The sequence below is a fragment of the Cololabis saira genome, chromosome 19, assembly GCF_033807715.1.
Source record: "Cololabis saira isolate AMF1-May2022 chromosome 19, fColSai1.1, whole genome shotgun sequence".
NCBI classification, from domain to species: Eukaryota; Metazoa; Chordata; class Actinopteri; order Beloniformes; family Belonidae; genus Cololabis; species Cololabis saira.
In genome coordinates, this window is record NC_084605.1 from 37656089 (window position 1) to 37670902 (window position 14814).

At 42.4% G+C, this 14814-nt stretch overlaps 1 protein-coding gene across 1 annotated transcript in view; it reads left to right on the forward strand.

Annotated features, from left to right (window-relative positions):
* The window catches only part of scn4aa (sodium channel, voltage-gated, type IV, alpha, a), a 58827-nt gene extending 50946 nt beyond the window's left edge, over positions 1 to 7881 (forward strand). Inside the window, exons 24-26 of the mRNA XM_061708660.1 lie at positions 4351 to 4455; positions 4708 to 4978; positions 5095 to 7881. Of these exons, the coding sequence (XP_061564644.1) occupies positions 4351 to 4455; positions 4708 to 4978; positions 5095 to 6389 (1671 nt within the window). The 3' untranslated portion in view covers positions 6390 to 7881. The remainder of the gene's footprint in view (positions 1 to 4350; positions 4456 to 4707; positions 4979 to 5094) is intronic.
* Positions 7882 to 14814: the final 6933 nt, after the last annotated feature.

The window sequence follows — 14814 nt, forward strand, 5'->3', positions numbered from 1 at the left end:
GGATGGAGGGATGCATGGATGGTTGGATGATGATTGGATGGATGATGGATGGATGGATGATGGATGGATGATGGATGGATGGATGGATGGATGATGGATGGATGGATGATGGGTGGATGGATGGATGATGGATGGATGATGGATGATGGATGGATGGATGGATGGATGTGGATGGATTGATGGATGATGGATGGATGGATGATGGGTGGATGGATGGATGGATGATGGATGGATGATGGATGGATGATGGATGGATGATGGATGGATGGATGGATGGATGATGGGTGGATGGATGGATGGATGATGGATGGATGATGGATGGATTGATGGATGATGGATGGATGATGTATGGATGGATGATGGATGATGGATGGATGGATGATGGATGGATGATGGATGGATGATGGGTGGATGGATGGATGATGGATGGATGGATGGATGGATGATGGATGGATGGATGGATGGATGATGGATGGATGATGGATGGATGATGGATGGATAGATGATGGATGGATGGATGATGGATGGATTGATAGATGATGGATGGATGATGGATGGATGGATGAGGGATGGATGGATGATGGATGGATGGATGGATGATGGATGGATGGATGATGGATGATGGATGGATGATGGGTGGATGGATGGATAGATGGATGATTGATGATTGATGGATGGATGATTGGTGGATTGATGGATGGATGGATGATGGGTGGATGGATGGATGGATGGATGATGGATGGATGATGGATGGATGGATGATGGGTGGATGGATGATGGATGGATGGATGATGGATGGATGGATAGATGGATGATGGATGGATGGATGATGGGTGGATGGATGGATGATGGATGGATGGATGGATGATGGATGGATGGATGATGGATCGATGGATGGATGGATGATGGGTGGATGGATGGATGATGGATGGATGATGGATGGATAGATGGATGATGGATTGATGGATGATGGGTGGATGGATGGATGATGGATGGATGGATGGATGATGGATGGATGGATGGATGGATGATGGATGGATGGATGATGGGTGGATGGATGGATGATGGATGGATGGATGGATGATGGGTGGATGGATGGATGATGGATGGATGGATGGATGGATGGATGATGGATGGATGGATGATGGGTGGATGGATGGATGATGGATGGATGGATGGATGATGGATGGATGGATGGATGGATGGATGATGGATGGATGGATGATGGGTGGATGGATGGATGATGGATGGATGGATGGATGATGGATGGATGGATGATGGATGGATTGATAGATGATGGATGGATGATGGATGGATGGATGATGGATGGATGATGGATGGATGATGGATGGATGGATGGATGGATGATGGGTGGATGGATGGATAGATGGATGATGGATGGATGGATGATGGGTGGATGGATGATGGATGGATGATGGATGATGGATGGATGGATGATGGGTGGATGGATGGATGGATGGATGATGGGTGGATGGATGGATGGAGGTGGATGGATGATGGATGGATGGATGATGGATGATGGATGGATGGATGATGGATGATGGATGGATGGATGATGGATGGATTGATGGATGGATGATGGATGGATTGATGGATGGATGATGGATGGATTGATGGATGGATGGATGGATGATGGGTGGATGGATGGATGGATGATGGATGGATGATGGATGGATGCATGGATGATGGATGATGGATGGATGATGGAGGGATGCATGGATGATGGGTGGATGGATGGATGATGGATGGATGGATGATGGATGGATGATGGGTGGATGATGGGTGGATGGATGGATGGATACATGGATGGATGGATGGATGATGGATGGATGGATGATGGGTGGATGGATGGATGATGGATGGATTGATGGATGATGGATGGATGATAGATGGATTGATGGATGATGGATGGATGATGGATGGATGGATGGATGGATGATGGATGATGGATGGATGGATGGATGGATGATGGATGGATGGATGGATGATGGGTGGATGGATGGATGATGGATGGATGATGGATTGATGCATGGATGATGGGTGGATGGATGGATGATGGATGGATTGATGGATGATGGATGGATGATGGATGGATTGATGGATGATGGATGGATGATGGATGATGGATGGATGGATGGATGATGGATGGATGGATGGATGATGGGTGGGTGGATGGATGGATGATGGATGGATGGATGCATGGATGATGGGTGGATGGATGATGGGTAGATGGATGGATGATGGATGGATTGATGGATGATGGATGGATGGATGGATGATGGATGATGGATGGATGGATGATGGATGGATGGATGGATGATGGGTGGATGGATGGATGATGGATGGATGGATGCATGGATGATGGGTGGATGGATGGATGATGGATGGATGGATGATGGATGGATGGGTGGATGATGGGTGGATGGATGGATGGATGGATACATGGATGGATGGATGGATGGATGATGGATGGATGATGGATCGATGGATGATGGGTGGATGGATGGATGGATGATGGATGGATGATGGATGGATTGATGGATGATGGATGGATGATGGATGGATGGATGGATGGATACATGGATGGATGGATGGATGGATGTATGGATGATGGATGATGGATGGATGATGGATGGATTGATGGATGATGGATGGATGATGGATGGATGGATGGATGGATGATGGATGGATGGATGGATGATGGATGGATGGATGATGGATGGATAGATGGATGATGGATGATGGATCATGGGTGGATGGATGGATGGATGATGGGTGGATGGATGGATGATGGATGGATGGATGATGGATGGATGATGGATGGATGGTGGATGGATGGATGGATGATGGGTGGATGGGTGGATGGATGGATGGATGGATTGATAGATGACGGATGGATGATGGATGATGGATGGATGGATGGATGGATGGATGATGGATGGATGATGGGTGGATGGATGGATGATGGGTGGATGGATGATGGGTGGATGGATGATGGATGGATGGATGATGGGTGGATGGATGGATGGATGGATGATGGATGGATGATGGGTGGATGGATGGATGGATAGATGGATGATGGATGATGGATGGATGATGGGTGGATGGATGATGGATGATGGATGGATGGATGGATGGATGATGGATGGATGGGTGGATGGATGATGGATGGATGGATGGATGATGGATGGATGGATGGATGATGGGTGGATGGATAGATGGATGATGGATGATGGATGGATGGATGATGGGTGGATGGATGATGGATGGATGGATGATGGGTGGATGGATGGATGGATGATGGATGGATGATGGATGATGGATGGATGGATGATGGATGGATAGATGGATGATGGATGATGGATGGATGGATGATGGGTAGATGGATGATGGATGGATGGTCGGATGGATGATGGATGGATGATGGATGGATGGATGATGGGTGGATGGATGGATGGATGGATGGATGGATGATGGATGGATGGCTGGATGGATGATGGGTGGATGGATGGATGATGGATGGATGATGGATAGATGGATGATGGATGGATGGATGATGGGTGGATGGATGGATGGATGGATGATGGGTGGATGGATGGATGGATGGATGGATGATGGATGATGGATGATGGATGGATGGATGGATGGATGATGGATGGATGGATGGATGGATGGATGGATGATGGATGGATGGATGGATGGATGATGGATGGATAGATGGATGGATGGATGGATGATGGATGGATGGATGGATGGATGATGGATGGATTGATGGATGATTGGTGGATGATGGATGGATGGATGGATGATGGATGGATGGATGATGGGTGGATGGATGGATGGATGAGGGATGGATGCTGGGTGGATGGATGGATGGATGGATGGATAATGGATGGATGTATGGATGATGGATGGATGGATGGATGGATGGATGGATGATGGATGGATTGATGGATGATCAGTGGATGATGGATGGATGGATGGATGGATGATGGGTGGATGGATGGATGGATGATGGATGGATGGATGATGGATGGATGATGGGTGGATGGATGGATGGATGATGGGTGTATGGATGATGGATGGATGGATGGATGGATGGATGGATGGATGGATGAGGGATGGATGATGGGTGGATGGATGATGGATGATGGATGATGGATGGATGGATGGATGGATGATGGATGGATGGATGGATGGATGGATGGATGGATAGAAAAAACATTTTCATGTAAAACATGTCTTGTACATGACATGTGCTATACAGAGAACCTTGCCTTGCCCTGCATGTGGACAAATAATAATAACAGATTTGTGTCTCATCTGTACTTTGGAGACAAAGACATCTTTATGACTGAGGAGCAAAAAAAATACTATGAAGCCATGAAGAAACTTGGCTCCAAGAAGCCACAGAAGCCAATTCCACGTCCGACGGTACGTCACTCACAACTGCAGGTTTTACTCACTGAAGTTGGTGATGACTTACAATCGTTAACTGCTAATGAAACATGGCCTTTGGGCTGAGGGAGGAGACTGATGACGGTGTCAGAGACCCAGGGTCCAGCTTCTGTCTTTACTGCCTTGGTGGACGTTTGGAACGTAGTTCAACATAAATAAAGACACAGGATAAATACATCACATGAAAATGTCTAACTATGCTTAAGTTAAGTTCTTTCTGACTTACAGAACCTGATCCAGGGCATGGTGTTTGACTTCATCAGTCAGCAGTTCTTTGACATCTTCATTATGGTGCTCATTTGCCTCAACATGGTCACCATGATGGTGGAAACAGATAACCAGAGTGCAGAGAAGGACGATTTTCTCTTTAAACTAAATGTGGCCTTCATCGCCGTCTTCACTGGAGAGTGTGTGCTGAAGCTCTTTGCACTGCGGCAGTACTTCTTCACCAACGGCTGGAACGTTTTTGATTTCATCGTGGTCATCTTGTCTATAGCTGGTGGGTGCAGCGTACATTACACAGACACACACACGCTCACACAGACACACTACTAACTGATGTGTTCAAATGGGAATGTCTATTTTAACAAAATGCTGCTTCTGCTTTTATTTCAGGTACAATGCTCTCAGACATAATTGAGAAGTACTTTGTGTCACCAACTCTCTTCAGAGTGATTAGACTGGCCAGGATCGGCAGGATTCTGCGTCTTATTAAAGGAGCTAAGGGTATTCGGACACTTCTCTTTGCTCTGATGATGTCACTTCCTGCCTTATTCAACATTGGCCTTCTGCTTTTCCTCATCATGTTCATATTCTCCATCTTCGGAATGTCAAACTTTGCCTACGTGAAAAAGCAGGCTGGAATCGACGACGTTTTTAATTTTGAAACGTTTGGCGGTAGCATTATCTGCTTGTTTCAGATCACGACATCGGCCGGCTGGGATGGACTTTTACTTCCCATGTTGAACAGGGAGTATCCGGACTGCGATCCCAACTTTGAAAATCCAGGCACGGATGTAAAGGGTAACTGTGGCAACCCAGGCATGAGTATGATGTTCTTCTGCAGCTACATCATCATTTCCTTCTTAGTGGTGGTCAACATGTACATTGCCATCATCTTAGAGAACTTCAATGTGGCGCAGGAGGAAAGTGGTGATGCACTCTGTGAGGAAGACTTTGAGATGTTCAATGAAACCTGGGAAAGGTTTGACCTAACTGGAGCTATGTTCATTGAGTATAGCCAGCTCTCAGATTTTTGTGACGCCTTGCAGGAGCCGCTGAAGGTTGCTAAGCCCAACAAGCTTCGCCTGATTGAAATGGATTTGCCCCTCGTTATCGGAGACAGGATCCACTGCCTGGATGTTCTGTTGGCTGTTACACAGTTGGTACTTGGAGACACGGTGGAGATGGCAGCGATGCGGAAGAGCATTCAGGCTAAGTTCATCCTAAGCAACCCCACCTCAGACTCCTTTGCTCCAATAACCACAACGGTGCGCCACAAAGAAGAGAAGATGGCTGCCATCATCATTCAGAGTGCTTACCGCACCCATCTTCTGAGGCGCTGCGTCCATCACGCTGCTTTCATGCACCGATCAAAGAGGGGGAGGAAGGATGAAGGGGAAGAGCCGCCGGAAAAAGAGGGGTTGCTTGCACGAAGGATGGGGATTCTCTATGGGAGTAATGCAGACCTTGCTGAGGAAATGGATCAAGAGGCTTCAGAGACTCTAGCAAGCGAGCAGCATCTTAACCCCGAGAATCTGTCACTTGAAGCGGCGCAGAGTGGTCAGGAGCCTCCTGAGCCAATTAGGATTGTGGTTCCTGTAGAAATTACTAATGAGGTCTTACTACATTCTGCCCCCGACCGTCATCTTTTGACCTCCCAAGCAAACCTGAAGGAGTCGGTTGTATAACAAACTGTTCAAGATAATCATGTCTCCCCCCTGTTGTTTTGCACCAGTAAACCAGAGTACTAATTAACACAAAGTGTCACTAGTTTTCCACGTTAGACGAACAAATTACGCGATCCTAACAGATGTTTAGATGTGTTTATTTTTGTCTCTAATTCTAGCCAATAAATGTGGCCAGAGTTTGACAATGTAGGATGAAATATCACTGTGGACCAGAATCTGTGATATAGTTGATTTTATAACACAACCATGAAGCTGCAAGGTAAAGGAAGCTTACTCACCATATCTCATTGATGGTTCTTGTCCAGAAGACAGAGGACTGAACACCAATGTATTTTTTAATAATGTACCATAATGGTTGAAGCCTTTATTTAGGTCAGCGATAGCTTTGCTTGTGAACTGGCTTGTACCGGGAGTACATCTGTTACTGAAGAGGAGCATGAACGTCACACGGCAGAATCGGAGTCTTCCTCCATTGGTGTACAGGATTTAAAGATGTCTATGAAATGCACAGAGTTTACAAGTTTCAGGAGCAAGCTACTGTAATCAAGGGTTTTGACTTTTGAGTCGAAACTCCAAGTTTGTATTTTTGTCTTACAACTGCCTCAGTTTTAATTTAATGAAATTCATTTTGTCCATGGCTTTACAATTTAATTTGTTGATTCTTTTCATCGGATAAGAATATTAAGGTTTTTTTACAGGTATGTCAAGTATTTAAAAAACCTAAATATTCTTGTCCGACGAAAAGAATCAACAAATTAAATTGCCTCAGTTTTATAAAAAACACATCACCACATCCTCATGAAAGCCAGGTCGAATCTCAGCTTGTTCCCGTTTTAAATGACATTTGCAGTCACCACATTTGTTTCAATCTGTAAAACTGTTATCCAATTGTTCCCCCCCCTGCTCTCCGTAGTCATTTGTGTGTGTTTGTGTTTCCCCCTATTTCTTGTAATTGGATACTAAACAACTTTACATGGAAAATGTACTTTGTATACTTTATATCGTCACCTCCACGACACGTATCGGAACGTCTGACGTCACGTTGACACGTTGACACTATATGTAAATGATTAACTTCAAAAATGAGATATATTTTACAAGATTACCAGTTATTACAGTACCTAATGGGATTAACATCCGTTCCTGATGAGCTTCTTTAAAAAAGCACTTTTTACAGTGGAAAGAAAAGCATGTGAACTGTTTGGAAATGACTGCTTCTCTGCATTATTATTCATTATTATGCCACATCATGTGATCAGCTCTTGTTAGCCACAATAATAGACAAACAATGTGCTTAAAGGAATATTCCAGTGTTGCATTAACCCGGGGTTTATTACTAGGGCAGGGGTCGGCAACCCGTGGCTCTAGAGCCGCATGCGGCTCTTTAGCGCCGCCCTAGTGGCTCCTGGAGCTTTTTCAGAGCTTTTTCTTTTCCTTTTTTTCTTATTTTTTTTCTTTTTTTTCTTTTTTTCTCTTTTTTCCTTTTTTTCTTTTTTTCTTCTTTTTTCCTTTTTTTCTCTTTTTTTCTTCCTTTTTCCTTTCAATTTTAATCTCGACATTTCGACTTTTTTCTCGACATTTCGACTTTTTTCTCAAAGTGCATAATGAAAAAGAAAATCTTCCCCCAGTTATAACTAATATAGAAACATGCAGCATGCACGCAGCCTTCATTCTAAGGCATAGACTTTTCATTTTTTGCGGCTCCAGACATATTTGTTTTTTGTGTTTTTGGTCCAATATGGCTCTAAAACATTTTGGGTGGCCGACCCCTGTACTAGGGGGTAATGAGGGCAAACTTTTGCCAGTATATAATATAATAGTAATAATAATTAATATAATTATAATAGTAATAATAATAACATAATAATACAAGTATAGTATAGGTTTGCAGCAAAGTCACCCCTTGATGCCTGATGTCGCATCTTTGATACATACCTTTCTGAGACCTCCCCCAGAATCCAAACAATAATAAGAAAAGATTTATAAAGTTAGAATAAAGATTAAAGTTACTCAGAGGCCAAGTAGTGACATTATAATACATTTTATTTTAAGCATATGATAAGACTCTTAAATGTGGATGGGGTCCGTACAGAGGTGACTCCCCACCAGGGCTCCATCAACTCTCCAACCTTCCCAAATGACTCCAAATTATTTGCTGACTAAATAACAATGATTCAAACAACAGCACAAGTGGTTTTGTACTCTTGCTTTACACTCAAATGAGGTTTTAATCTCAGGCTAAACGGTAGAGTTTATTTTTAAGACTTGATCTTTTAGGGTTGTGAAATGGTCAAACAGCACATACCACTAAGGTCTGCAAAGTACTTCGTCTTAAAATTTAAAGAGTTGCAACCTTTTTTTTTTGTTCAATTTTAGTAAGAACCTTGATGCGTTTTCTTACTTACGCTCTCATGTGCAAACGTTGCTTGTGTATGTCTTAACTGAGAGTTCAAATGTCTTACTCTGAACATATAAGTACATGTAACTGTGCAGAAGTTTTATGCACTCTGAGTGAAGAGCTGATGTTTTCAAATTGAGTCTTTGCAACATGTTTAATTCTTGCATGTAAAATATGGAGTATCCTAAAGCCATTCTTTGTTAAAAGCACCACTGATTTTAATGTAAATAGAGCTGCACACCTTTATCCAAGACACCTAACACAGAGTTTTTATATTTCTGTAGTTACTGTATATATCTATGTAGACATGTATGGTATTTTGGTGACTTGTGACAACCTGTCCAGGGTGTAGTAGGAAACAGGTATAGACAATGGATAAACAGGAAGATGGGTGTCTGCATGGAGTCTTTCAGCTGTTCCATATTTCCTGTTTTATAATATACAGAAAACTGTCAGTGGGTTAAAGGACTGCAGGCAGGCCGTTTTAACTCCCTGACGCTCTCTTTGTTATTTTTACTCGAGAGCTGCGCTGCAGAAATACAAATATGTGATTTGGAATTACTTTAATGAAAAAAAAAAGCAAGGCTTTTTCTTAAAAGCTGCAGCCAAGATACCAGCAGGTGTTGCTCCAAGAGTCACGTACAAAAAATGAGCAGCCCCTCTTTCAATCCTGTGTTCTTGTGCAAATACAACCACAGAGGAGCAATGACATAATAGTTATTTTTTTCTTTTTTCTACAGTGCTATCACCCCTTTAACAACTATTAAGACCCCCACCACCTCCACCAAAATAAATAAAAGACAAATCATGTGGGTAATATCCAGTTCCCCCTCACGGCTTCCATGGGGTTTCAGAGGGGACGTGACGGTCAGCTGCTGCTGATCATCAGCCCTGATAAAGTGCTCGTCAGCAGACATGCAGATCTCTGTCTAGAGGGGTTCAAATCATCCCCCCTGAAATAAAAACGGTCCAAATCATCCCCCCCTGAAATAAAAACGGTCCAAATCATCCCCCTGTAAAACTGCCATCCCTCCTTTCCATCCCTTATGTCATTTCATCAATGAATGTGGTTTTACTGCTATTTCAACATTTAGAGTCATCACCAGAAAAATAACACCAGAAAAATAATTTATTTGACAATTTTCACCTGTTTCAAGTACATTTTCACTTGAAATAAGTAGAAAAATCTGCCAGTGGGACAAGATTCATCTTCTCATTACAAGCAAAAACATCTGATTTTTCTACTTATTTTAAGTGAAAATCTACTTGAAACAGGTGAAAATTGTTGTTTTTTCCAGTGATGAGTCTTGTTTTAAGTGTAATAAGATTGTTTTACTAAAATGAGACATTTTAACTAGAAATAAGACAAATATTCTTGTTAAGATTTAGAGTTTTTGCAGTGATCCATGTTACTTATCCTGTGAAGGACAGAGTCATATTGATAAGTTCAGAAAACAGTTTTTTATTGTTGTGTTTTGATGTATTTGATGTAAGCCCAGTGGATATTTAAAGCTTACAGAAGGCTGCATTTAACTGCTGCTATGTCATTCCTGCAGTATTTCTGCAGCTGTTTTGGTCACTGCTATTATTTGTAATATATTATATTATTTGTAATCAGCACAAATTATCTGTCCCCATATGATAAAATCCACCATCCCCCCTGATTCTTTTTTACAACTCGAGTACTGCTTATAACAGATAAGTAATGTATCCCACATGCAACAGCAGATCTCATACCATCAAAGATACTGTGATGAGACATTTTGGAAACAATGTTTTTGTGTCTTGGTTATATCTGTCATTTTCCTTCCCGCTGTAAATCAATGGGCTACATTCTTGTGGAAGAAGATTTGGTTTGTCCAAGCAGCAACCTCCACTACATCATCATGTCGGTGCTGCCTCTGATCCCAAATATTACCAAATCTCTTTGTGTTGTGATGACTTTTATTTTTCATGAATTCACAAATACTTTACAATTATTTTTTTTTGTGTGTTGCTATTTTATGATCAGGTTGTCACAGTCTTCTCAGCGTGCTGCTGCCATTCTTCTCTTTGTGTTTTTTTGTCCCTACTTTAATTTATGTGTCCCAAATGATTGTAAAATCTGTTGCAACAACCTAATTCGATTTCTGGTCAAATCTGACTGAAGCTAAATACTAGTTTATAGTTATAGCTATAGTTTTATGGCTTTGTTTCTAAACCACTGAAGTAATTGTCTTATGTTTATTTATTATCATCTTTATTGTTATTTTATCTATGTGCTCAGCCCTGATGTAACATCAGCCTTGGATGAGAAACTGAAAATATGAACTTTTTTTTTTCACATCACATCTGCTGCACAGCTGCTGCAGCGTATTCCTGTCAGACATCAGTAATTAGACCTGCAATACTCCTGCTCGTGATTGAAACACTGCTGCACCACTTACTTATGGTCTCCTTTGGCAGTGCAGTCACACTCACAATACACTGCCCTCCTTTTGTTTACATTTCGACTGGAGTAAAAGCTTCTTAGAATGTTACAGGTAACCCGTAACCGCCTATTTATAAATGTTTTTATTCTTTACTATATGTTTCTATCATTTTATTATCGTAAAAGTTGTTATTGTATTGTTAGAATAAAAAAATTCTTGTAGGTTACAGTTGGCTGAGTTTGCGTTGTTTGCAGTTTTAGTTTGCTGTCCCCATCTGGTGGTTGAAGAGATAACAGTTGCTGAACAGACAGACAGAATACCGTCATGTTTATTTTTAAACCTGGAGTTAGACTTACAAATTCATAAGATGATCAAACGTCGGATAAAACCATCTTGATCAGTGCTGAAGCAGGTTACGAGAAAACAAGTGTGCTTCGTGGTTCTACAAACTTGACAAGTGCTTTGACTTTTTCCCTTACTTTCAATAAGTTGCAATGTCCAGAAAACAGCCGTAAAAAATAAAAACTGACACAGGGTTCCTTCAGTAGACAACATGGACTTGATATTAATAAGAATCAGACCTCACGCGGTGTCCGTTGCAAAGAGAAGCAATAAAACATCTGACTTGAGAAGCAAGAACCATGACGTATTATCGTAAATCTGAATAATTAAGAACAGATTAAGTATTTTCTATTTTGTTTATCTCTTGTTCACACATTATGAAAACTGATCAAAATCTCATCCAGCAGTCAAATACCAAGCTGGTGTTTCACAGAGCACATCAGCTCTGTAAAATTAGGGAAATGTGATCAGCTTGGTTGACCCGGGACCTTCACCCTTGGCTGCCTTTGGGTGTTGCATAAGAACGACACCAGTCTTTAGCCCGATGCTTTATGGGGTTTTACACAAGCTATAATGTTCAACAATTCAGTGGTTTAGGCTTGCCGTCATTCACATTGCATGTAAACTTTATAGAATTATGTGAAAAAGAGCATGTCAGTATGTTCAAAAGTACATACAGGACTGTCTCAGAAAATTAGAATATTGTGATAAAGTTCTTTATTTTCTGTAATGCAATTAAAAAAACAAAAATGTCATACATTCTGGATTCATTACAAATCAACTGAAATATTGCAAGCCTTTTATTATCTTAATATTGCTGATTATGGCTTACAGTTTAAGATTAAGATTCCCAGAATATTCAAATTTTTTTAGATAGGATATTTGAGTTTTCTTAAACTGTAAACCATGATCAGCAATATTAAAATAATAAAAGGCTTGCAATATTTCAGTTGATTTGTAATGAATCCAGAATGTATGACATTTTTGCATTACAGAAAATAAAGAACTTTATCACAATATTCTAATTTTCTGAGACAGTCCTGTATATTATTATGAGTATTATCAGGTAGTAAAATTAAGTTAATGCCTGGGACATATTACACTGTTTTATTATCTATCAAACACATGGAGAAGCAGTGTATGAAAAAAAGAGAGAGAGACAGCCCATGTTTCAATATCCATCAGTGATGGGGAAGTAGAAGCTCCTATGTTGAATGTGTCCTACTTTTTAAAAAGGCATTTCTTCAGCATCAGCTGATAAAACTACCAAAGACGTCGGGCTCGTTGACAGTGACACAGTAGAGTAAAGGGTTTGTCTTGACATAACAGTTAACTGTCATGCTGTGTATTAATAAAAAAAAAACAACAGTTGTACGGCCATTTCCAACAATTTGGAGTCCGTCAGAGGGGAGGCCTCTTGCTGGAGCTGGCGGTTACCTGGCATACTGACACATTCGGACAGCTATTCTGGCCCTTTCAGAGCTGCTTGACGTGACTGAAGAGATAAGCTGTGCAACCACACTCAAACGTTTGGGGGACCAAAATCGCAAGCTGGATGTGAACAGAATCGCAGGCTACAGTAGCTGTGGTTTTTGAACTTATTGGCAGAATGGAAAAGACATTGGAGAAGTTGTAAGCTCGGCTTGGCGGGAATTGACCACCAATTCGGCTGTTTGGAGTCGCCACTGAGATGAACCAGAGAGACTGAAGGCCAACGGAAAATTACTGGAGCCTGCCTGATCCAAATGCAATTGTTGATTCTACGATCTAACCTTGAGAGAGGTTTGGCAGGCTGCTCTAGCAACAATCTCCCTGGATGAAAGAAAACAACACCCTCTGCTTGTTACAGGGTGAGGTTTTGGACCAAAATGCAGCACACGGTGGTAGTTTGTCTGGTTTGCTTTATTACCCTCAACAGGAACGAAGAGCAGGCAGGAATGCAAGACAAGGATCAGGCAGCAATCGGTGTCAAGTTTGGAAGACAAGGTAGGGCAACGGAGAGCAGGAGACAAGGCAGGATCCAGGAACAGGCAGGGTCGGCAACGGGAGGTCAAGACAGGGAATGCTGGAAGGTCTTGCATCTACAAACAGAGTGACAGCTTTTATGCTGTCCTGATTGTTGAGGAGCTGCAGCTGGGAGAGCAGGTGAAAGGAGTGAGTGACGAGGTGGGCATGGCTGCAGAAGGAGTGAGCAGGAGAGAGGGGAGTGGAAAACCACTGAAGGCTGGAGGACCAACCGTGACACTGCTCCCACTATTCCTCCCCTTCCCCCCCTGACACCTGTGGACCTGTATCAGAACTGTACCGAGCCGTCTGATAACCAGGGGTGCACACAAGCCGGTACTCGAGGGCCATTCTACTGCACGTTTTAGATGTTTCCCTGCCTCAACGCAACCCTGATAGACAAGGCTGTGTCACCAACAGTTGTGTAGACCTTGATGATATGTTGATGAAGACCAGTGATTAGAATCAGGTGTGTTGAAGACGGGGAAACATCTAAAACATGCAGTAGACTAGCCCTCGAGTCCCGGCTTGTGTGCACCCCTGCGATATCATCAAGCACAATGACTGAGGAGTAGATCTGGGGCAAAGTTCACAGACTTACCACTCATACAAACACGCGCACACACATGCACATAATGAAAAATACACCTCCCTCATTATTCAACACTTTTCCTGGCTCCATCCATATCAGCCCTCCTAACACAGCTACCAGTTTGGAGAGCCGCGCCCTGAAGGCCGCGGTGCTCTCTTGGATGGCCTGTACCGGGAACCTCCCCCCACTGGAGTAAAAAAACAAAACAAACAAGAATGGGTCGTCCACGTCTTCATGTTTCATGTTCTGGGGACTCAGAATACATCAGAGACAGAGATGAGTGGTAATTCATGTTGTCACCTGGCAACAAAGCAATACAGTAGCATTTCCATCTTACCTGAGCGTTTCACAGCCAGTGCATCTGCAGCACTCCATGGTGGGTGTTCCTGACGTTCCTTTGTCATAACCAAACCAACCAACATCAACAAAAATCCATCAAATTTCTTCCCATTATCTAAACCGTTCCAGCTCCATGTGCAACATCATTGGCAGCTGTAGCTGTGTAGCCAAAACCAAGAGAAGTCGAAAATGCTCCAACTTTTAATGGAGCCAATGCTGCCGTTGAGCCCACAATTCAGTTCAACACGACATCCCATTGAGGGTCAACGAACAGTGACGCTGTGGATGCTGCCAACACGAATGCTTGGAAGTGTACACTGAAAGCTTTCACCAAGAACC